Here is a 25,297-nt window from a genome sequence, read left to right on the forward strand (position 1 = left end):
TCCATGCCTCATCGTAGATCCAAATATTTCGACCATTTTTCTCAATTGTCACACTTAAAATATAGTTTTATGTTGACTCATCCAAGATACACGTGAAGTACATTTCAAGTACAAAAAAATTTATACGTGTACGTATATATTAACCATTTCTAAAAGGAAAAAGAGAGAGAGAGAGAGAGAGAGTAAAATCAATAGACTAAAGAAAGTAAACGTGTTCACTTTTAAACAAAATGAAGGGAATCCAGTCAAAAGTATGGACCAAAACTAGCTTGATCACAAATTATAATTACTATAAAGATGAAAAAAAATGATATATTTGGGTGGAAAAGCAACATAAACCAACCGACAGCCAAGGAGAAGCATAGGTTAGTTTCCTTGGTTTGGAATTGAAGGGATATGAATAGATATGGTAGTTAGAACCACTCTCCTCTCCTTCCACTCACTTCTTTACATAGACATAGACACATAAAAAATGAGAGACCAACACACACTATTCCTCTCTCTCTCTCCCTCTTTCTCCCTCTCTCCATGTCTCTCTCTCACACACACATATACACACACAAAAAGAAATAAACACACACTAAACGGACCTCCTTTGTTACCTTTTACAGGCGGCGCTACTACCACGAAGTCGTAGAAAAAGTCTTACCCTCTCACCATTCTTCCACTTGTCACCACACTCTCTTACTGTCACAAAACTCTTGCATTTCTCTCTCTCATCCACAAATCAACCCAACCAATACTCAACTAAAAACTAGGACTACTACCCCTTAATTTTCACCATATATATAACACCACAACAACTATCACTACAAGAACAAACTCCACCCCTTGTTTCATTCTTAACCCATTTCCTCCTCCTCCCACATATCTATCTCTTTATTTTTCTTTTTCTTTTTCTTTTTTCTCTCTCTCTCTCTCCCCCCTCCCCCCATCTCTCTCTTTCTTCTAACTTTTCTTTTTTTTCTTTTTATCATTCATTCTAACCATTCTTCTATTTTTATGGCTTTGATTGTGGATCAACAATCAACCTTCAAGCACTTTTGTAAAATCTGCAAAAAAGGTTTTGGTTGTGGAAGAGCTCTAGGAGGTCACATGAGGGCACATGGCATAGGTGATGAAACGGGGCACATGGATGATGATGACCCTGCAAGTGATTGGGAAGAAAGGCTCGGTGGTGGTAACGTTCCACCAAGCAACAAGCGCATGTATGCTCTAAGAACAAACCCTAACAGGCTAAAGAGTTGTAGGGTTTGTGAGAATTGTGGCAAAGAGTTTTTATCTTGGAAATCTTTCCTTGAACATGGGAAATGCACCTCCGAGGACGCCGCAGAGTCCCCGGTGTCCTCTCCGGGCTCCGACGCAGCCGATGATATCATTGACGACGACGGGATCCGGAGAGGATGTGGTGGTTGGTCCAAAAGGAAAAGATCATTGAGAACCAAAGTTGGTAGCTTCAATTATAATTGCCCTTCAAGCGAGGAAGAAGACCTTGCAAATTGTTTGATGATGTTATCCAATGCCATTGTTGATCCTCTTGTAGCTGAACCCGAAGAGTCATGTGCCTCAGCTAGCAAAGATGAAGACCGAAGAAACCCCATGAATAACTTCATTCCACCATTGTCATGCAGAGTTCCCATTGATAACAACAACAACAACAACAAGGCCAAAGGTGTCGCAAAAGGGTTATTCGAATGCAAAGCTTGTAAGAAAGTTTTCAACTCTCATCAAGCATTGGGAGGACATAGAGCAAGCCACAAGAAAGTTAAGGGTTGTTTTGCTGCAAGACTAGACAACAACCTTGATGATAGTCTCGCAACAACAGAAGATGATGTCATAACACATGAAGAGTTCTTCCCTACAAAATCAAACTCAACGCAACTCCAATTTGATCATCATCATCATGGTTCTAATAACAACCCCACATTGGCCTCTTCCTCTAAGAAGAAATCAAAAGTTCATGAATGTTCAATTTGTCATAGGAGTTTCTCTTCCGGACAAGCATTGGGTGGACACAAGAGGTGCCATTGGATCACATCAAATGCACCAGAAACATCAACATTGGCTAGGTTTCAACAATTTCAAGACCACATGGATCAAATACCAAAATTTGATAGCTCTTCTGAACCACTTGATCTCAAGCTAGACCTTAACCTTCCAGCTCCAACCAATGACCTTGCAAGAAGGAATGTGTCCACAGAAATTTACTTGCAGCCATGGGTTGCAACAACAAAGGATGTTGTTGTTAAAGATGATAATAGTAGTCAATGTCAGAGTCACCAACACCATAATCAAGTTGACAATGACAATGATGAGGATAAAAATAATAATAATAATAATAATAATAACTCCTACAATGCTAGTTTGATGCAGAATGGGGATAATGAAGCTGATAGTAAGATCAAGTTAGCAAAACTAAGTGAGCTTAAGGATATAAACATTGGTGGCAGTTCTTCACCATGGTTGCAGGTTGGAATTGGTTCAACAACTACTGATGTGGGGACTGATCACTGCTGATACATAATTTTTTTATTTTATTTTTTGACAAAGCATTGTGAGGATCATCTCATTTAGTAATTAATTGCTTTGGAGTTTTTTTTTTTTTTAAGTAAAGAAATGTAATTATTTATACAAACATGATCATAATTCAATGCTTTTATCATAACTTACAGTTTTATTTTTTTTTCTTCTGTACATGTTTATGATCTGAGGTTATATTCTGAATAAATTAAAAGATTAATTTTTGCACTTCTTCTTCTTCTTGTTTTTTTTTTCCTTGCCAGATTCGGGTGAAAACGTGCTTCCTTCTTATGTGTACCATTCTAATTAACCAGAGTGACAAATTTTTTTACTTTTATTTTGGTAAAAGTGACAAATTGCTTTAGCAATGTGTGATATTTAAGTATAAATAAAATCAATGAATAAGATTAAAAGTATAATGTATATAGTGGCGGAGACACTTGGTTCCTAGCTAGTGCCTTGATATCAACTGATTTTTAAAAATGCTACATATTTTTAAAAAAATTATGGTATAGCTTTGGTATTGGTTAGATTTTTTAAAATAATACAATATTGATACTAGCTGAATTTTATTGGGTCTTTTGGCACTAGTTGGGTCTTGTCCGTGGCTTCGCCACTGACTTGGTAACAGCTGATTTTTATGTTTTCTTTAAAAATTATGATACAACCATGATACTGGTTGGGTTTTTTAAAATGGTATATCATTGGCAATGACTGGATTCTACCTAGCTGCAGTAGCGAACACAGAAAATTTTATTTATGTTTGCACACATAGTGGTAAGGGTTCGGGTAAAAAAATAATTTTTTTTTAAATGTATTAAAAAATAAAAGAATATAAACAAGAAGAGAAAAAAAAAACTAATCATATATATCAAGCTTTGTTATTTCATGCATATCTCATTTTTTATAAATGCTATTTCAAGTTAGAGAAAAGTACCTTTTGCCTCAACAAATATCACGGGGCCAATTTAACCTCTTAGAGAGAAAAATTCGACTCGTGGTCCCTCTGAAATTAAAAATAAATTCATGTTAGTTATTTTGAGGGACTAATGTGGTTCTTCTTTGAATTTTAGAGGGAACACAAGTCAAATTTTTTTTTTCTAAAGGATTAAAATGGGCCCTATGATTTTTGTTGAGGACGCAAAGAGCAATTTACTCTTCAAGCTCTTAAAAAAATTTAAATATTATTTCAAGTTATTCTCCTAGCAAATTCTGCAGTAGTAAAGATGGCTCACCAACTATTTATATATATCAAGCTTTGTTATTTCAAATGAATTTTTTTTTTTGAGTAAATACCTTATTGGGTCCTCAACAAAAAATACGGAATCCATTTTAATCCCTTAAAAAAAAGTACCTATATTAGTCCTTTTTGACGTACATAGGTCTTCTTTTAATTTCAGAGGGACCACAGGTTGACTTTTTTTCTCCTAAGGAATTAAAACGGATATCATGTTTTTCTATTGAGGATCTAAAATGATATTTACTCTGTTTTTATGTCTGCACTTGCTCACGTTGGCAACCATATAAATTCGCCCATGCTGGGCTGAATATTTTGGCATTGGCTGAATTTTTTTGGAACTGGCTAGGTTTATTTCTCGGCTCCGCTACTAAATTATCAGTGTAAAATAATCATATATAAAACTCTTAATTATATAGCAAAATTAATAATTATGCAGTTTTTAATAAAATAGCTGTGTAAATAACATTTTTAAACTAAAATTCTTACACAACATAATTGCCAATTCGTAAAAGGAATAATATTTCTCGTATTGTAAAAAATAATTTTATCATCAATATACGTATAAAAATATATCAGCTCGTGTTTTTTTTTTTTTTTTCGTCTCTTTTCTGTTTACATGACTCGATATATGTGTCTGCACGTGAAAAATATTAATCACATTCGTAAAACGTGGAGAATTGAGAATTGGTGTGTATTCACATATTTTTCGCGCTACCGTGATTTGTTATTTCCTCATACATAGTTGGCTCATACTTGAGTTGACCTACGACGACAAAGGTAGATCAATAGTTTATGTGGCCCCACCGTTTTCTGTGCTAGCTACTGACAGTTCTAACTTCTACCTTGGATTGAATCCACCCAGCTGTTAAAAATTTTATATTTTATTTAAAAAAAAAAAAATAATTATATTTACTTCTCTTCTAAACTAAATATCATTTCTATTATTGCTTCTGTATTTATAAGATACGTATTTTGCTCTCAAATGTAATAAATTAATACGTATAAGAAGATATCAATAATAGTGATATAAAAGATTTTACGTGAAAAATTCAACTACGAACAATCACGGGAAGAGCTCTAAAAAATAATCCACTAAAAATATAGAGAATATCCAAAAAAAAAAAAAAAAATTCTCTCTGTGTGAAAATAAATTTAATATTATTTTCTCTAACTCCCTCACTCTAGAGATGTTCTAACTTGATTTTTTTTTTTTTCCTAAACTCTCTTTAAAACTGTTTCTCTAAAGCATATTTGTTATGCTTTTCTAGGAAAGTTTAAAACTTGCTCAAACACCCTTTATGTAGGCAACATTTCATCTATCACGATAAATAATAACCACCATAGTAATAATATTTTTTTCATGTAAAAAACAAGTAGCCTACCATATGTCAAAACTCAAAATCCACCTTATGTGAACAAATTAACATACGATGAGAATTTGTTCATGTTTAGATTATGAGGGCGCAAACCAAGGGGAATGATCAAAGTAGTATAATTTTTTTAAAATAAATTATCAATTTCATATGAGTTTAGTGTTTCTTCTATCACAATAGATAAAATTATTTCCTGCAACTTAAAATAATGTTATTTTGAGATTTGAAAAAAAAATTATTTTGGGAATACGATCCTATTAATAGAGAGAAGTAAAATTTCTAGAATGCCTTTTATTTTTTCTTCAAATCTCAAAACAAACATCGTTTTGAAATTACAGGAGATGACGAGAAAAACATATACTATAATTTAAAAACTACTTATCAGAATTGTATAATTTGATTATTTTTTGACATTTTTGACCATGTGTGCTCCACAAATGCGACATGTGTAAATCACATGATAAGAACGCATGTTATATTCATGGGACCCATATGTTTAAAAATGATCAAATTATATCACTTTACTAAATATGTTTCACAAAATATATATATATATATATACATACATATATATATATATATATATATATAAGTTTTGCATTTGTCATGTTGCGTGACAGAAGTTGAATTTTCTAGACATACATTCATATTTGTGCTGCATTTTCTTTTCTTTTCTTTTTATTTTAAAATAGTGGATCTCGCACTAATTGTTTGTATAACATGATAAGAGAATTGTCTTTTAACACGATAATTGTTTTTCCTTTCTTAGTAGTATTTTATTTTAAAATTGTACTAATATAATAAAGAAAAAAATTCCTTTTAAATAACATAAGTTATGTCATTTCACTCTTACAAAGAAGTGAGACTCACACATTTAGTGCAAGATTTCCCAAAATGGTTCATTGATACTAGTGTAGAAGCATAAACCATAAAACTTCTAAAACTGAGTAAAAGCAAAATTATGCAGGGAAAAAAGTACTCTTATGCAATATAAGAGTAGTTTATCTCTTATAGACCCATCGAAAATCGTGACATTTTTTTTTTGTAAATAGTGAGTCCCACCATATGTGTCTCTACAACATAAAATATCTTTTCTCATGTAACATGAAATTAGATGAACCCATTATGGAGAGTCACGGTCACAATCAAGATATGAGTATTCTACACATTATTCATTTTCGATTCATTATTTGAACGGAAGTGCAAAAATATTGGAAATTTAAACTTTGAATGATTAAAAATACTAATTCATTAGAAACCAAATAAAAAATAACACATGTATGTTTCATAGAATTAAAAAATAAATAAATATCTTTTTTTTGGAAATATTCCAATCGGTTCATTGCTTCGCAACTAATTCGATTAAGGTTTTTAAACCTCTTCCTAAGATGGTACTGGAGAGATTCAAACACATGCTCTCATCCCCACCTGCTTAGCTCTTATGCGCCAACTGAGCTACCACCATTTGATATAAATAAGAAAAAAATATTTATCCTTTTAAATGACACAACTTATATTATTTCACTCTCACAAAGAGGTGAGACCCACACCTTTATTTTTTTTGTCAACTCTCTTCCCTCCTTTATCTATTTCTTTCTCTCTCTTAAAATGACACAATTTTACATCCTTTAAGATGACACACATTTTTTCCTATAAATAAATATCTTGCTTCTATTCAAAAGTGAGATTGTATAAGCCCGATCTATTTAACTGTTAGGCCAAAAAGACAAAGGATTAAACGATCTGATATTTTATTAGTATGGACCGTTTAAGGTTGGCCTGCAAGTCTAAACAGACCAACTTCTTCTTCTTTTCATTTTTCTTTAAAATTATACAAGATAATAACATTCAAATTATATCAAATCCAAACTTTTAATTAATTCTAAAAAAGTTATAACAAATCTAAGCTTAAGAAAAGGCATAAAAAATCTAAATTTTTAAAGCGAAGTCATTAAATCTAAGGTTTTTTTTAAATAAACAAATGATATTTTACTAGTATTATAAAAATAGAATTTTTAGTATTATAAATCTAAGGTTTTTTTTTATATAAATTTGTTAATATTTTTCAATTTTATATTTCTACGTTTTAATATATAAAATTGAAGGTTGGCAAGAGACTACCGAAGGAGAGTTGTACTCTGCCAGCGAGAAGAAGAAAAGGAGAAACAAGAAGATGAAAGAGTGATGCTTTGAAAAGAAAATTTTTGTAGATTTTTTCAAATTTTCTTTTTTGTTATGGTGATAAAGCAATAGTTTTGTTTTTGTATCAAGAAAAGGAGAAACAAGAAGATAAGGTTTTTTTTTTCAAGATGTAGTTGTAGAAATAGGGTCTGGTCGTTCTTTTTGTTGGTATGAAAATGATTTGGATTGATGATGTTGCATTTTTGTTATTTTAGTTTCTTTGTTCTTTTTGATTTTCTCTGTCTGTTTTGTGAAGAAAAAGATGAACAGAGTAGAAATGTTGGACCAGCTAATACGAAATGTGGTTTTTTTAATTTTTGTCAGAATTTCCACAGAAAAATTTCTATTGGTATTTTTGACGAAAAAAATTTAGTTGATATTTTTGACGGAATTCTAGTTAAATTCAGTTGCAAACTGTAACAGAATTTTTTGACGGAATTTATTAAATAAATATTATATCATGCCTTTATTTGTCGACGGAAAAATAATGCTTTTGATGGAAAAAAAATTTGGTCTAAATTTTCATGGAAAAATTTTTCTATTTCAAGTTTCAACGGAAAAAAATCCGTCAGCTTTCGACGAAGTATTTTTAATAGAAAAATTCCGTTGAAAATTCTGTCAAAAAAATGTATTTTTGACGAAATTTTTATCGTTTGCAAAATAAAAATTCCTTTGAAAATATGGATTTTTCTAATAGTGGTAGTTATTTTTAGGAAATATTATTAAAAATATAAATATAAATAGGCTAACAGATCTGTCCATAAAATCAACAAATTGACACGAAGGCAAAATGAATCAGACTAAAAATATAAAATTTTAAATCCATCTGTATTTTTTTATCTCACTTCACATAATTTTAGAAAATAAGTGATTCAGTGCAACGAGTTTGACTTGTATTCCCAAATCAAAGTGAAATGATGGGAAGTAGCATGAAGTGAAGCAAGTTGCGATTAAATTAAAGTTCCCGAAGTCACAATCCATAAGCAAAAGCAGCGTGCAATGAGTTTCCGGACGCATGGGATTCACGGGGCGTTTGATAGAGGTATATTATTTTTTACCGAGAAATGATTTTTTAGGAATATAGTGGAAAATTCTTTTTTCGGATAATTTATGAAAAGGTATTTGGTAGATCTAAAATTTTTTCACAAATGTTGGGTTATGATACTATGGAAAAATAAAAATATCATATATGAAATGATATTTTCATTTGGAATTCTATTATTAAAACTGAAATGATGGAGAAAAAAAAGTTTCTTGATAATGTTTTCAGTTTTTTCATATCAAGCATTGAAATATATTTTTTACCCTATTCCACTTTTCTAAGATTTCTAAAAAAATCTCCATACCAGCAGTCATTGACAAAGTAGTTAAAAACGGGATTTTACGTAAAAATAAAGAGATAAAAAAATCATAAAATATAAAATTGTAATGGCAAAAAAAAATTGTAAAAAATCACAAATTTGTAAAAACGCTTGAAGTATTGATAAAAATATTTAATTGAGATTTTAACTATCATGGTCATCGATAAAGCAAGGACATTCTAAAAAGGATATATAAATTGGAAATCAAAGTATAAGAAGTGAAATTTCACACTCGTTAAAAATATATTAATTTAAGATTATTAAGTGTAAGACCCATAAAATTTAACACCTTAAAATTTTAAATTAAAATGTGTTATGAGTTTGTCTCTTTCTTATTTAATAGTGATATTTGAACCAATTTTACTGTAGTTTTCCTAAAACCATAATCCATCGTTCTTGTTTTCTTCCGTAATACTAGACTTGAAAAAAAAATTACTCAAGATTAATTGGCAATATAGGTTTAGTACTACATTGAGAGAGAAACTGAGTTTAATTCTCACAAAATATATTTTTGAAGGGGCGATGAATTTTATTTATGATTAAGTCTTGGCTCAGGATTAGTCTAATAGCTGACTCAAAAAATTAAAATTTATAAAATACTAAGGATTGATTTTTCTCAAAGAGAGGTGATTAGAATGTGTATAAAAAAATTGCAAGAGAAAAAAAAGTGTTTGAGCTATTCGTTTTGAAAAAAAATATAAAGTAAGAAAATATACTTAATTTGAAAAAGCGGCCGTGGGAGACGCGATGGACTTCCGCGTGACGCAAGATGAGTTCTGAATTCTGATTGTAAAAGATTGTGTTCGAAGTTCTCTAAATTGATATAAAATTAACATTAATGAAATTACTCATTTACAAAATTGTCACCGGACTTGTCACTTGTTTGGTTGAGTTCTGATTTTATTATTTTTGAAAAATTTGTTTCATGGAATTCTTTTTGAAAATTTTATAATGTTCGGACAACCGCTGCACCTCTGGCGGCGCCAATGACAATGATATCAATTGAGGGTGAATAATTTAAGAAAATAAAATCAATTACGGTTCTTATTTTTAATTTCAAAAGTAATTTATGAAGATATGTTATATAAATTACTATATATTATTTTGTTTTAGGGTTTGAAACATGAAAATTAAATTTTTATTAAAAAATAGGGTGACAGGAACTGAACTCTAGTCCATAGATGTAGAAGTTCCAATATTAGGTTGAATAATTTCAACATGATGCGATGACACAACACAAAATTTTATATTGCAGTCGAATTGTTTTCAAATTCATATTGGTAAAAATTGACACGAAAAATTCGTGATGTGTTACAAACACGAAATTGACCCACATTAATTTTTGTATAAGTTATTTGTGTTGTGTTATGTCATATACAAATTATTTGTGTTTTATTGTATCATATCATCCGGCGTAATGAATAACACATTTTAAGATTGACAGATTATTTATGTTATGTTATGTGGCGTCAACTAGCATAACAAATGACACACTTTGAGGTTGGAGATTATTCGTGTCATATCGTGTCAACTGAAAAATACATAGGTCATGTTCGTGTCAATGATTTTAATCCTTTTTTCAAATTTAGGCCAACTTTATGTTGAATGTATTCATATTTATATTAAATTTGTGTTGTGTGACTGTGTGTGTCGTATCAAACCAAATTGTCACTCATGTTGATCCCATAATATAAATTCATTCAACCTAAAAAACTTAACTATTGGGTGAAGACACATCGTAACTGAATTAGAGGATTCTGTGATAGTTTTATTATTCACAATAAAGGAGAGATCTTTTGACCCCAATGTAAGACTAAAAAATCTTACTTCTCATCTCATAATGTTGATTTTCATCTATCTAACTGTTATAATTTATTGAATTATATTCAATCAATTAATTATTAATTCTAAATAAATTATAACTGTTGGATTGACAAAAATCAATGGCTGAGATAGAAAATAAAACTTCCTAATCTTATATCGGAGTGAAAGGATCCCTCATCTTCACAATATCGACATTCATATATATATAAAAAATTATTACAAGCAAAGTTGTTACATGGTATCTCAAAAAGGTCTTATTTATATCAATTAAAAATTATTTGAATATAATATCCTCATAAAAACATACAAATAACTTAAGTAAGTTTTGTTTCATGTTTTAATTATAAATAGAAAATTAATTTTAAGAATTGAAATCAAACAAAGCCTAAGAGCCATTTGACACATTTTTTTTAAGTTAAAAGTTATTTTTAAGCTAAATTTAAAGAAAAAAGTTTAAAAAAGTAAAGTTAAAAGTTGTTTGATAATTGTATAAAGTTGTTTGTAGGATTTTCAAAGGAGGTAGATAAAATAATTTGTTATTAAGGTAAATTATTAAGGTTAATGATATAATTTATAAATAAAAATATAGAATAAGTATATAATTGAAAAATAAATATAAAAATTCTAAAAAATGGACATACATCTTAAAAAAAAAGCTCCCGTGAGCTTTTAGCTTTTTTCTTTTTTATAAAAAAAAGTTTTTATGAAATTATATTTTACTAAACTTCTGCAAAGATATGTTGGCAACAGATTTTAAGATAACTTGTGAAAAACTTTATATTGAGAACACATCAAATTTATATTCAAGTTGGTCTTATCTTCTATTTGTGTGCATTTCTATCTTGAAAATAAATCCTATAAAAAATTTGGCTCCATAATTGTGTCGAGTGGTCAGTTTTGAATTTGCTTTCGGTGTCATTCTATATATGTTTAATCTAGTTTAGGATTTGTAGATCAATTGTTTAATTAAACAAATCAAATATTATCCTGAAATCCCTAAAAATTTAATTCTTTTTCTTTTATTAAAATTAATAAATCCATAATTAACTAACATAATTATTTTTTAGTATTGTTTTCTCCAGAAATTGTTGAATTACCCGTGACACTGTAACTAAGAAAGTTTTACCTTTTGCACTTTTTGATCTTGCATTTATTTGTGAGATCACGAATTCTTCTTTAAGTATGTTGTTATCTATTTAAACTTTTTCTCACTTATTTACACATTAGTTTTTATTTTAAAATATTAAAAAAAATTAATGTCATAATTTTAAATAAAAGATACTAAAAACATAAATAATTTACATAAAATTTAAAATAAAAAATTATATCCTCACCAAAAAAAAAATTTGGAATTAAATTTTAAATTAGTTGTCAATATTGATGGTCGATGACTAGTGGTAGTGGTTGGTGCAGTGGCAGGTGGGGGTGGCTGGTTGAAGTGGTGGTAGTGACAGTTATGGGGACCAGTGGTGATGGCGTCAGTAATTGTCGGTGACAATTGTAGTGGCTGACTGATGACGACAACATTTGTGGTAATGGTTATTGCTTGGTGGTTATGGGTGACGATGGCTAGTTGGCAGCCAATGGCGACGACAACAATGATGGTGGTTGGTGCGGTGGTGGCACGTGAGAGCGGCTAGTGAAAGTGGTGATGGCGGTGGTGCCAATGGTGACTGGTGGCAATTGTGATAGCTGACTAATTGTAACACCTCATGTATACCTGGTAATGTATCATACTATCGTATTAAGCAGCGTTTAATAAAAAAATTGCGGAATATCTTTTTCTTTTAAATTATGACATCATTATGCTTAGCCAAGTTGATTACTTAATCGATTTCATAAAAACAATGCCTGTATGTAAATTGCAAGACAACTAACTAAAATACCTCAATAAAAAATATAAAGTGAGTATCTAAGTCACGGCATTACATCACGTAATCCAGACAATATCCTGATACATTAATACAACTCTAAATAAAACAAGACATAACAAGTCTACGTGGCATGGACAATCCCCATGCTCACCAAATCAACAGCATAAACGACAGAGTCTCAACACGATAATCCAAAATCATAAAATGAAGCTGAAAGCATAAAAGCAGCAAGCATATCCAGCATCCAACATGTCAGCATATAATATCATCAATATCTAACTCAGCTCCGGCCTCCTTCCGCCTGGGGCCTCAACCCCCACATTACCTGATCCTGAAATAAGCATTCCCCAAACGTGGGGTGAGATCTCTAAACTGGAAATCTCAGTAAGACAAAGGGTCCTCAAGGATCTTCCACCCCAAGCTCACTTACATGTGCAATATAAGTTCTAAAAGCATTTATATAAATATAAGTTCCAAAATTATGCAGTGTAACAGATATTCATGCCATGTGTGTCAATATTATTCTACTGGCCAGAGAAATGCAGGAATACGTCTATCACCTACATGTAGTACAAGGAACACTGCTTACACCTCACCCACAGCCTCACCATCTTGTATGTACCACATACTCAGGCTTACCGTATAGGTGGAACACCATATGCAGATCATAAAGGCACTAGCATATAACAGCTCAACAGCATTTCGAAAACATCAAAAGCATGTAACACAGCATGCATATAACCATACCCCCATGGGATATGGTGGAATCACAACATGGCTAAACCGAGGACACGCAAGCTTACCTTGCAAGCTAGCTATCCAAGCCAAGAGTCCACAATCTCAAAGCCCAAACACAGCAGTATCACAATCTGTTATGGACCAATAATACATCTATAATCGTATTCTATAAGCATACAACATAAAGACAACGCATTTCCTTACGTTTTACGTCTTAAGGCTTCTAACAAAGCCACAAGCCCTTCATCACATGATTCTTACTTAGCTCATTAAAAATAGAAGTTCAACTTCATCAATCTAGGGTCCACAAACCCCCAGTAGCCTACTGTACACACAGCACAGCTACTGTTCTACGAAATCCCAGAATATCCGGATATTCCTCGGGGACATATCCGGATATCCAATATCCGGATATTTCGCGACAGAATGCAGTTTCTGCATTTCACGAATATATCCTTCCAAGGTTCCATTTTTAACACTTACACACGTTAAAGCATGCATTTTTAGGCACATTAAGGTTCATACAACTGTTGGTTACTTGTTTAACTCATTAAACATACCAAGACACCTCTTTTAATCATCAAAACACAAGACCAAAGGTTCAACACTTACTCAAGGCTTCAACTCAGCAAAGGAAGGCTCTTGGAGCTCACAACTAGTTCCCAAGATTCTGACTTGGAAGGGTGCACGAAAATGCACAGCAAGGTGGTTCCTTTCTTCACAAAGAAAGCTCCATGAAGCTCCACAAAGCCAAGGTAAAGGCCCCTACCTAACCACCAAGGAACACAGCCCAACCACACTCCCTCACAGCAGCTGGATACTCAGAAAAAAGGAGTCTCACTCACTCACAAGGCTACTCTCCACAACCACAAGGTGTTTAGTTAGAGAAACCAAGAGTAAAAATGGCTCCTTTGGTTCAAGGAGTGAGGGAAGGTGAAGGTGACAAGAGGAGAAACACTCAGCTGCTGGAGGACCAGAAACTCACGCTCAAGACAAAAGGAATTGCCCTAGGATCATGTGCCAATCATATAAATAGCCACTTAAGCTAAAACACACAGTATTAACTTTAATTGCTACGCTTAGCATTTTAATCCCAAAATCAGGATTCTTAACCTACTCAATTTTACAAGAATTATCATATTTTTATTATATTTTTTGGAACACCTTTCCGGTACACGCTTTTCATAGCCAGTATCAGTTTTTAGAACCAGTTCTAATTGTTTTGACTTGAAACTCATTTTACAAGTCCTACATATTATTCTAGTAATTATCATGCCTTTATAATAATTTTCTGGGATACTTTTTCGGTACGCATTTATACCGACTAGCAGAACTGGTATCTGCACTTTTCTTCCTAAAAGCGACTTTCAGCATTCTTAATCACTTATCATAATTATTAAAGTCTCTTAATAATTATTAGGGTCAATTATGGAATCATTTCCTAATTTAACATAATTAATTACTTAATTCTCTTAATTAACGGTGTGGGTTCTTTCATTAATAGTGGTGATGGAGGTGATGGTTGGTGTCTAATGTCTGGTGATTATGCGTGGTGGTGGCTCGAGGTGGTCAATGGTGACAACGAAGGTGGTGGTGGCAAGTGGGGGTGGGTGGTGGCAGCGTCGATTGTGACCAGTGGCAATTATGATGGTTGATTAATGGCGGCGGTGGTGATGATGGTTGGTGCCTGGTGGCTAAGGTAACAGTGATAGGAGGTGGTGGATGGTGTCAGTGGCCAATGGCGATGACAACAATGGTGGTGACAATGCATTGGTGACTAGTGGCAATTGTGGGGGCTCAGTGGCGGAGCCACTTTGGTGCCAGCGGGTGCCTTAGCACTAGCTCCCTTCCAGCAAATTTCACTCACTACCATGACTTCAGGTAGCATCAGTAGCTGAAACCAATTGCACCCTGGCACAATGGTATTGGCAAGTTTTCATTCAGTACAATGGCTTCAAGTATTACCACCACACCTTCCTCCTTGATGCTCACACACGAATATTTCTCTCTCTCTGCGCTCCTTCTTCAACCCCATGCCCCAGATGGTAAGTAGGCTGACTAGTTGTCATCCATGCTTCCTTAATTGTTTTAAGGACTAATACACAAAGTACAAATAAGAAGAAGAAAAGAACAAATGCAAAAAAGAGGGCACTCACTAGACAAAACAACTATTTATTTTATTTTTTCTCCAATATTTTCATATTTTTTTTGTAAAGACAACACACTTTTTCACTTTTTGGGTTTTCCATTCTTTGTATCTACTACAGCGGCTAGCAGCGTGCTTCTACTTTTGAGATTGCTAATAACCTTGTTTTTTGTTTTTTTTAAGACAATAACCTTGTTTTTAAACTATCTCTCTTAACTTTCATATGTTTTAATACTCCATATAGAGGGGTGTTATTTTTTTGACCCACTACCACCCGCTGTGGCCGCCTCCTTCCATGGTAACCGCTCTATATTTCCGGCACCCACCATCCAATTGGGTTAGTTTCAAACAAAGCAAACTGAAGAACGCTTGAAAGTTTCTCTTTTTTTGTAAGTCTCTCTTTTTCATTCCAAAAGAGAAAGCTTTTGGACTTCTCTCTGTTTGTCTCTTAAGAGACTCAAAAAGTTTCCAACTTTTGTGTTCTCTGTACATGTTTTCGTGGCGTTAGGTTTTGTAGATTTGAAAAATCAGTAAAAGAAAATCCACACAGTTGTTACCTAACCATGGGATTAATTTGTGTTATATGTACATTGTTGGCACAAACTAAAAATTATTTTGACTCTGCCACTGTAGGGTCTGATTGATGGTGATGTGGCTAATGCTTGGTGGTTGGGGATGGTGGCTGGTAACTCATAGCGATAGTGGTTGCAATAATGGTGGTAGAGGTGGCCAATGGCCGACAATGGCAGTGGGTGGTCAACAGTAAAGGCTAACCCTTACATGACCAACAAAGTTTGTTGGAGAAGAGCATATGACTATATATGGGATGAGAGGGATGTGACGTTTGCTATGGTATTACGTCTATTCCTAACTTTGAGTTTCTCCTTAGGATAATTTATCTTGTTGCGGATAGGATAAAATAAGCCAATAATATAAGCTTATCATATTTTGTTAATCCACCAAACAATGGATAAAAGCATAATATGATAGCCTATCGTATCCTATCCTTCAAACAGATCCTAAATAGTTGTTGATTCCCCGATCAGAAAGATTAACTAAGGGTGTTTCAAATTAACTAGGAGCTAATTTTTTTAGCTTAATCAATATTCTCAAATTTGAGTCTTGAGTAAGTAGTGTGAAAATTTGGTAAGGATTTTATTTTCCTTGTGTGATTGAATACCTGTGAAACATGGACTCGCTATTTTCTTTGAATTGTGCGTGTCGGACACGTATCCGACACGGACACGCTCGGACACGCGGTCAATATTTTAGAACACATGGTCAACGCTCGGACACGCTCCGACACGTTTTTCCGACACGCAATTAACGCTCGGACACGTTTTTTTATTAGTCTTAATTTTATTTTATTAACTAAAAATAAAAAAAATTATTTATAAATAAATTTTTTTCTGTTATGAAATTTGACATGAAAAATTAACAAGGTACGAAAAATTATTTTTGTTTATATTTATGTTATGAAATTTGAATATTTGATTGGTTATATGACTTATTATGGACTGTTATATCTATTAAATATAAATTATATTATACATATTAAAAATATTATTTAATATCAAAACGTATCCCAACGTGTCGAAATATGCCATTTTTTAAAATTAACGTGTTGACGTGTCGCGTCGTGTCCCGTGTCAATGTCTGTGCATCATAGTTGAATACCACAAAAATAAAAATAAAGTGAATAATATTGGTGATTGAATACCACAAAAATAAAAATAAAGTGAATAGTATTGAACATTAAATAATATTTTCGAACATATAACTTATAGGAAGGGATTGTAAGTGACATATTTAAGCATACATCTATAAAAGCTAAAAAGGAAACAAATTATCACGTCTTGCATTCACATGGGTTTTGTTGTATGTGGAACTTGTAATTTGAGATTAAACCTTTATTTGGCTGAAAATATATTTTTAGTTGAGCTAAAAAAAAAATTATTTTAGACCAATAAACTACTGCTTTTTTTTTTTTTTTTGATAACATTAAGGGGCGAAGCTCCAAACAAAAACAAACTAACAACTACTGCTTTTTTTTTATACTAATTTAACCAGTTTTTTCGGTGGTTCTTAGCTCTTGTTTTATGAGTTGAACAGACTAATCACAAAATTCATTTTATTTTTGGTTTTATCTATGCCACAAAATTTATTATTTCAAAAATAAATAATTTTAAAACCAAATTATTGCAATGGGGATGTATGGTGTATGAGAACTAGGGGTGTTCATCAACCGATCTAAACCGATTCAAACCGCGGTGACCGAACCGAAAAATCGATAACCGAATAAACTGAAAATCGAAAAACTGAAAACCGATTAAAAACTGCAAATTTTAATTGGATTGGATCGATTTTTGGATGGGTTGATGAAAACCGATCCAATCCAAACCGATCCGATATATTAATTTTCCTCTACCTACTTGGGTATTTATCTAATCATAGCCTAAAAATTTCTAAACCCAAGATTCATTAACCCATCAACTAAACCCAAGAAAAAATCTAGTCATATCTCATCAACAAAATTTTATTTTTATAGAGCTTCATATCTCATTGCCAAAATTAAAAAAATTATATTATAGTTTACTAATGCTTTTGTATTTCAAAAATAAAATAAAATTACAAAGCCAATATATACAAAAGATGTTATTTGCACAATAATCATGAAATAAATTTTAGGATTTTAAAAAAATCGAAAATCAATCCAATCCAAACCGAAAAAATTGGATTGGATCGGATCGGATTTGAAAAAAAATCAAAACCGAATGGATGATTATCTAATCAAACCGAAGGGATTGGATCGGATGATTTTTACTTCCAAAACCGATCTAATCCAGACCGTGAACACCCTAATGAGAACTAGTAAGTACTAGTAAGTATCCCATGCATTGTACAATTGTTTTCATTTTAAAATTATAAAGTTTAATAAATATAAAAGAAAAGAAAAAATATTTAAAAAAATAAAAAATGTAAAGTATGGATACATCATTAATTAATTAACATACTTTACAGTATATTGATTACCAAAAAAAGAAAGAATATAAAGTATATTTATAATAAAAATATGCATAATTATTTCAAAATAATTTGAATTTAAAATTGAAAAACCAAGGATTATATATGTACTCTTTAAGGTTCTTCTCCATGATGCCCCATCGGCAGGCCTGTTGCCTAAAAGCTGGTTAGTTACCAATTGGGCTATAGCCCAACTAGCAATAGACCACTTCTATTAATATATGTAAAAAAATTAAGAAAAACATGTTAAATTACTCTTAAGTAATGGTTCAAGTTAATATGAAGTATAATTTTTCCCTTATAATTTTTCCCTTGACCCCGTAATACCTTTCCAAGGTCTTTTTTAAAGCATATTAATTAAAGTACAACCTTTCTCTTATCACCGGGTTTAGAAAAATGGCAAAATACAAGGCTTCTACCTAATTCGCATCAATTCCTCCTGTATTACTCCAGGTGCTCTGAAATGCAACAACAACAATCATATCACACACTTCAATTACAATTTCAAAAGACCGATTTTTTTAATAAAAAAAGTCCTTATTAAAAAGTAATTTTGTAAGCAATTTTTTTGGAGATATATTATAGGATTGATTAGAATGAATTTGTTTGAATTAATATTTATTGAATTTTGATGAATTAGTTTAGACTTGTATTTAATGTATTTTGATTTAAATTCTATTTCTATGATTTGAAAAAATTATATATTAAAAATTGTGATAAAAAACAAAAAAAAAATATTAAACGATTTGAATTGAATTCGAATATATTCCTAAATTGCACAAAACCAATTAAATGATATTTAAAAGAAAGGTTTAAAGTTTCTAAAGTTACTTTAGATAACTTTATCTAATGTTAATCAAAATACACACATAAAAATGTGTGGGTCCATACTCCATATGGATTCATGTGAAGAAAAGAGAGAAACAAATATAACCCTCATTTTTTTGAATTTTTTGACCATTTTGCCCCTCATTAATTAATTAATAATTATTTTGTCCTTTATTGAAAACTATTTACCACTCTGTCCCTCTTTAATCGATTAAATTGAAGATTTAATCGATTAAATGGTCAAAACTGACAAAAATCGTTGATTTGAAGATTTAATCGATTAGATCTTCAACAAAGTTGTTCCAAACAATTTGAGAGTACGACGAGATGATTCTTCTGCTGCATCATCTTTGGTAGAAACACCTTCTTTGTGAAAAAGTTCGAGTTTCTAGACATTTAGGTAACAAAAATTAGAATACAAAATCATATATCATTTTCTTAAAACTATTTTTATGATGATATTGTAATCAAGAAAATGAAATGGATTAGGATTTAGGATGTACCACGAATGGTTGCTCATCATGAGTTGAACCAGAATATAGAGCATCTGGTGGTGGAGATCCATCTTCCTCAAATGATGTTTTGGGCTCAGCAAGTGAAAAGCTACTGATATGGACACCACTAATGGATAAGACTGGGGACAAACTTCCTGTTGGTGTATCTGAATCAGAGGAACCAAGGGTGTCTGAAAACACTGATTTGAGAGATTTGTTTTCTCGAAGATTTAATCAATTATATTTGAAAATTTAATCGATTAAATCAAGTTAATGATTTTTCCTAATTTTCACCATTTAATCGATTAAATATTCAAGTTAATCGATTAAAGAAAGACAGATTGGTAGATAGTTTTTAATAAAGGATACAATGGTTATTAATTAATTAATAAGGGACAAAAAGGTCAAAAAGCCTATTTTTTGTGTGTGTATTTTGGTGAATATTAGATAAAGTTATCTAAAGTAATTTTAGAAATTTTAAACCCTTAAAAAAAATATCTAAATTGAATTAGTTAATTTTTTTTTATCCAATTCTATCTGTAAACACAGGAAAATTTTTATTTTTCAAACAGTTGATTTGGCTTGACCCTTCTTGTCTTCTTTGGTATAATGCTAATATCGGAGGTTTCACTTTTCCCAAGACACTTCCCCCTTCCCATTCTTAGGCAGTTGCCTTACTTATGTAATAATAAAAAAAAATTCTATTTCATAGAGTTAATTAATTATATTTTAAATATGAAATTATTTTTAAAAAGTATTATAATTTGTATTTAAATATGTATAACTTATTAGGATAAAGGTAATTTCTTTTCTAAACTTTATCAGTGGTTAGTCTCCCCAAAATCCGAACTTCCTTATTGACGTTTCAGACAGAGAAACAATTTGCAGTCTGGTCAAGCAACACGTTTGAAACCAACACTTGATTACTACATCGTGTAATAAAGGAGAATAGTTTTTTCATTTTATATGAAATATTTTTCTCATACTATATATATATATATATATGCTAAAATGCTTCTTCTGTCATTGCAAAAATCATCATCTTCTGCAAGCCTCACATTAAAAAATGGGTCGTTTTTTTTTTTTTCTAAAAACGACGGGACCTATTTTTTTGAGTCAACTGCAAAAAAAAAATTTCTACAATGATTGAAGAAGTATAAAGCCCATATATATAATATATGAGTGGGTTTTATATTAATTTTTTTTTATCTTTTTTTCTTTTTGTGAATCCCACTCTTATATTATATGTATAGCATGAAAAACAAATTCATGAGAAAATTAATCTCCTATAATAAAATACATTACAAATGTGTTGACATCTAAGCATGCAATTTGGTCCTATACAAATTAATTTTATTTTAAATGTCTATCCAAATACTATTCAATTTTCCTTTAGATTATACTAATAATAATTTAAATTTAACCAAATATATTAACCAATTCAACTAATAAAGTCTTTGCAGGTGAATACAAAAATTTATAGTCAAACTCGACCTTCAACTAAAAGTCTAAAATAGTCTTTTTACCACCCTAGGCATAGAATTTGCATAGATGTGTGTTCAATCTAAACAGTTTGTAATATCAAATATCCCTGGACAGAAATTTTAAATTTATCTAATCAAATTTATTTTACTAAACATTTATCTAAGTTATTTGTCCAAACACAAAATCATAATACTTTTTCTTATTTTACTATCAAATACGTGAATAACATTAACAAAGAGAGTAATGTCACATAATAATTTGAAAAAAAATGACATAATTTAACTTGGTTTGGTCAAAAGTCAAAAATATTTATTGGATAAAACAAAATAATAAGGACCACTCATCTATCCATAAGCAAATATCAATGCATTATTTTCAAAAAAAATTGATAAATTTTTTCCACGAATTCACCAATTTATATGATTTAATTTGATAAAAGTATGGGCGAATTCATACTATATTAGAGGATCTTCACGGTGAGATAATTGTTTACATGGTATTAAAGCATTCATGACCACGAGATCACGAGTTTGATGCTCACAGTTGATGACTCTTGCGTGAGAGAATATATCTTCACTAAATAATCTAAATTTTTTTGATTGAATTGTTCGATTCGAGCATTATCATACCTATATTTGAGGTGCTCGCTCAAGATTATTTTCTTCATTCCAATGTTTTAAATTAGATACCTTTAATAAGGAAATCAAACTTCTTTTCACTTGAAATAATAATAATTGACGACAAATTTTTTATAGGAGCTAAGTATTTTCTTTAAAAAATTAAAAGAGAGAGAGGGAATTTGTACACATTACATACGGCACCCCTTATGACTAAGGTGCATTATAAAACATGTTGCAATTGATTTAAGCAAAAAAAAGAAGGACCGCGTCCTTTGGTAGAAAGAAAAGGAAAGCAAAGGTTTTAGTGTGTGAGACGTGAGATGGGAGTGTGTGGGTTGGGAAGCACTAGGAATAAGACTTAGGAGTAGCATGAACAAGGACTGGGTCTACCAAACCCTAACAAAACGGCATTTACTTCCCAATCCCATAAAATACTCCATTCTCTAAGGTATGACAGTTAGTTTCCTCTTCATTTCCCCACCTTTCATTCCCATCACACCTTTCAACTAAGATCCAAATTTAAAGGCTAAACCATTATCATCCAAAGAAAATTCCTTAGACCCAATAATTAATACCTTATTTTAATTTTGGAAAAAACATCTATCCTTTTAAAGGATATAAGTTTATATCCTTTTAGATCCTAACCGTTAATTTTTGTCCATCAACGGTCATAATCTATTGGGCCAAACTTAATGGGCCAAATTTATTATTAATTAATTAATAATTTTAATCCAATAAATTATAACTGTTGATGGACGGAAATCAACGATTAGAATCTAAAAGGATATAAGTTTATATCCTTTAAAAGGATAGATGTTATTCCCTTTGATTTTTAACATGTCAAATAATAACTGTTACAATAAGATTACAATATTATCATATCAGATAGCTATAAGGCCTGATCCTCATTATCATCATCAAATCTCAAAAAAATTTGTTTTGGGGATAATAACAAATCACACTTTAATAATTTTTATAATTTCCACATTAATTTTGATGATTATTATTTTTTGCTAGTAACTAAAGCAACAATTGGCTCTTACGTAGCCGCCATATATGTAACTGATTAAAGTTTAAAACTGAGAAAGATTCATTAAAGAAATCAAAAAAGAAAAAAGAAAAAAGAAAAAACATTCATTCAGTTTTTTGTTTATTAAGGTCAATTTCCCAAAACGCCGTGGCATTAACCATTGGTTGCCTACGGAAATGACAGGTAGGTGATGTGAGTTACGTGTAACGCATCAATTTGATGGTTATGGGTTGTCTCTATGCTTTACATCACAGCGAGGTGATTTTAACCATCAGTTCTGCCACGAGTTAAAAACAAAACCAGTTTCGGTTTTCTTTCCTTGACTTGGACAAGCAAGCAACCGGTTTATGCTGCAAAACTACTGCGAATTTCTAAAAATACCCTTTTTCTTTTCTTTTCTTTTTTTTTCCCCAACTCATTTGACAATTATAGAATTTTCAACAGATTAGAGAGAAAATTTCAAAATTAATTTGAAGGATATCAATCACATCTTCAAAATCAGATTCTTGAAATTCTCTTTTTTTTTATCTTAATTCTTAATCCATATCCCAAAGGGTATTTTTGGAAATAAAAGAGATATAGGAATAAAATAAAATAAAATAGAAATACAGATAAAACGGGCAAGTCTCGCATGTTATAAGTATTTAAAAAGATTAAAAATCTTGAATTCATTATGGCGTTTTCTGTGAAAAAGGTAACAAAGTGAAATTACTTCAAAAAAAAAAGATTGAGAAAAAAAATCAACTTTAATATTATTATTTTTTTAAATTGAATATTTATGGGCCTTGTGTATATTTTTCTCTTCACTTGGCACCTACTCTTTTTATAGTTTTGCATATTGCAAAAACACACACAGATACACACACACTCACACAACAAAAACAGGTTAAACACAAGTGTGTGTTTGTTACTTTGCTCTGGTTTTTCTTCAATTTTTTCTTATTGGTTGTTGATGATGATGGAGAAGCACAAGTGCAAGCTTTGCTTCAAGAACTTCTCCAATGGAAGAGCCTTAGGAGGTCACATGAGGTCTCACATGATGAACCTACCTGTTCCTCCAAAACCGAACGAGGCACCACCACCACCGCCACCACCACCAACGATTCAACTCAGCTTCGAGGCCGAGTCAGCTTCATCTCCATCACCATCATCTTTCGATCAAGAAGAAGATAAGGGTCTTTCCTATGGCCTCAGAGAGAACCCAAAGAGGAACTTTCGCTTCGCGGATCCTGAATTCTCGTTCCCCGCTGCTGTAGATACAGGGTCCGTGATCCTTCAAGACAGAGAAAGCGAGACCGAGTCATCAAGGAACCCAACTCGGAAACGATCCAAGAGGGCACGCAAACTCAGCTTCTTCGATCACCAAACCACAAAAAGAACCAAACTTTGCAAACCCATTATCAAGAACGAGTCAGCAAGCTCGGTTTCCGACACGACCACGGAGGAAGATGTCGCATTCTGCCTCATGATGCTGTCTCGCGACAAGTGGAAACGCCAACAACACTGCGAGGAAGAACAAGAACAAGAAAAAGAACAAGAAGATGATGCTGAAGATCAAGAAGATCAAGAAGAAGAAGAAGAAGAAGATGAAGATAGTGATGAATCCGAGGAGGAGCTGAAAACGACAACGAGGGTACGAGGAAGGTACAAATGTGACACGTGCAACAAGGTGTTTCGATCTTACCAGGCATTGGGTGGACACAGAGCGAGTCACAAGAAGATCAAGGTGGTGGATCATGAACCTCAATTGGTGGGGCATGAGAATAATAACGGTGCTATCATGGTGGTGGAGAAGAAAATCCATGAATGCCCCGTTTGTTTCAGGGTTTTTGCTTCGGGTCAAGCTCTTGGTGGACACAAGAGAACACATGTTACCGGTTCAGCAACAGTAACAAACCCGGTTCGAAGTTCCATAAAGTTTGGAGACAGTTTGATAGATCTCAACCTCCCTGCTCCTATGGATGATGATGATGTTAGCCAAATCGATGATTCAGCTGTTTCAGATGCAGAATTTATCAAACCCCATTAGCCAATTAAGGTTTTACTACTTCAAATTAAACTTTTTTCTTCTTTTTTTTTTGCAATTTTTGATCAAGTGATGATCTGAAGGTACAAAATTTTGGTTCGGTTTTTTTAAGTTTGATTTTAGATTTGTCCAGCCAATTGGGTTATATGGTTATCACAATTCTTCTTATATTCTAACTGGAATTCAGTTCTTAAGGATTCTTATGCTTTGTTTCTGAATTATATGACTTTAAGTTAGAGCATCCATTAATGGAGGAACTGAACTTTCTATGCTTATTCTGTTATTCATATTAGTACTTTTTTTAAAAAATAATAATAATAATTTAGTAGGAGAATTTCTTAAGCTTTATTTGGGTGTGTTTCTTTTTTCTTTTCCTTTGCTATGGCGTTATGCAGAAGAATTTCCAAGCATGCGTGTTTTAGTGGGCTCTGTTTCAGCTTCCAAGCAGATACCAAAGTAACTGTTCTACCATTCATTGTTTGTGAATATTAAATAACAAAGTCATTCTCATAGGAAGTTGATCAACCTTCATT

The 25,297-nt window shown here is 31.8% G+C and overlaps 2 protein-coding genes across 2 annotated transcripts; both read left to right on the forward strand.

Annotated features, from left to right (window-relative positions):
- The first annotated feature begins 1,002 nt into the window (after positions 1–1,002).
- Positions 1,003–2,517, forward strand: LOC133291824 (zinc finger protein ZAT9-like). The gene has a single exon (XM_061490155.1). It carries the CDS (start codon positions 1,003–1,005, stop codon positions 2,515–2,517), a length of 1,515 nt encoding a protein of 504 aa, XP_061346139.1.
- A 21,101-nt stretch (positions 2,518–23,618) lies between these two features.
- LOC133291822 (zinc finger protein ZAT9-like) lies at positions 23,619–24,900 on the forward strand. The gene has a single exon (XM_061490153.1). It carries the CDS (start codon positions 23,691–23,693, stop codon positions 24,765–24,767), a length of 1,077 nt encoding a protein of 358 aa, XP_061346137.1. The 5' UTR covers positions 23,619–23,690; the 3' UTR covers positions 24,768–24,900.
- Positions 24,901–25,297: the final 397 nt, after the last annotated feature.

This window comes from Gastrolobium bilobum, unplaced genomic scaffold (assembly GCF_033153095.1).
Source record: "Gastrolobium bilobum isolate Gb01-03AN ecotype WA unplaced genomic scaffold, APGP_CSIRO_Gbil_v1 utg10378, whole genome shotgun sequence".
NCBI lineage: Eukaryota > Viridiplantae > Streptophyta > Magnoliopsida > Fabales > Fabaceae > Gastrolobium > Gastrolobium bilobum.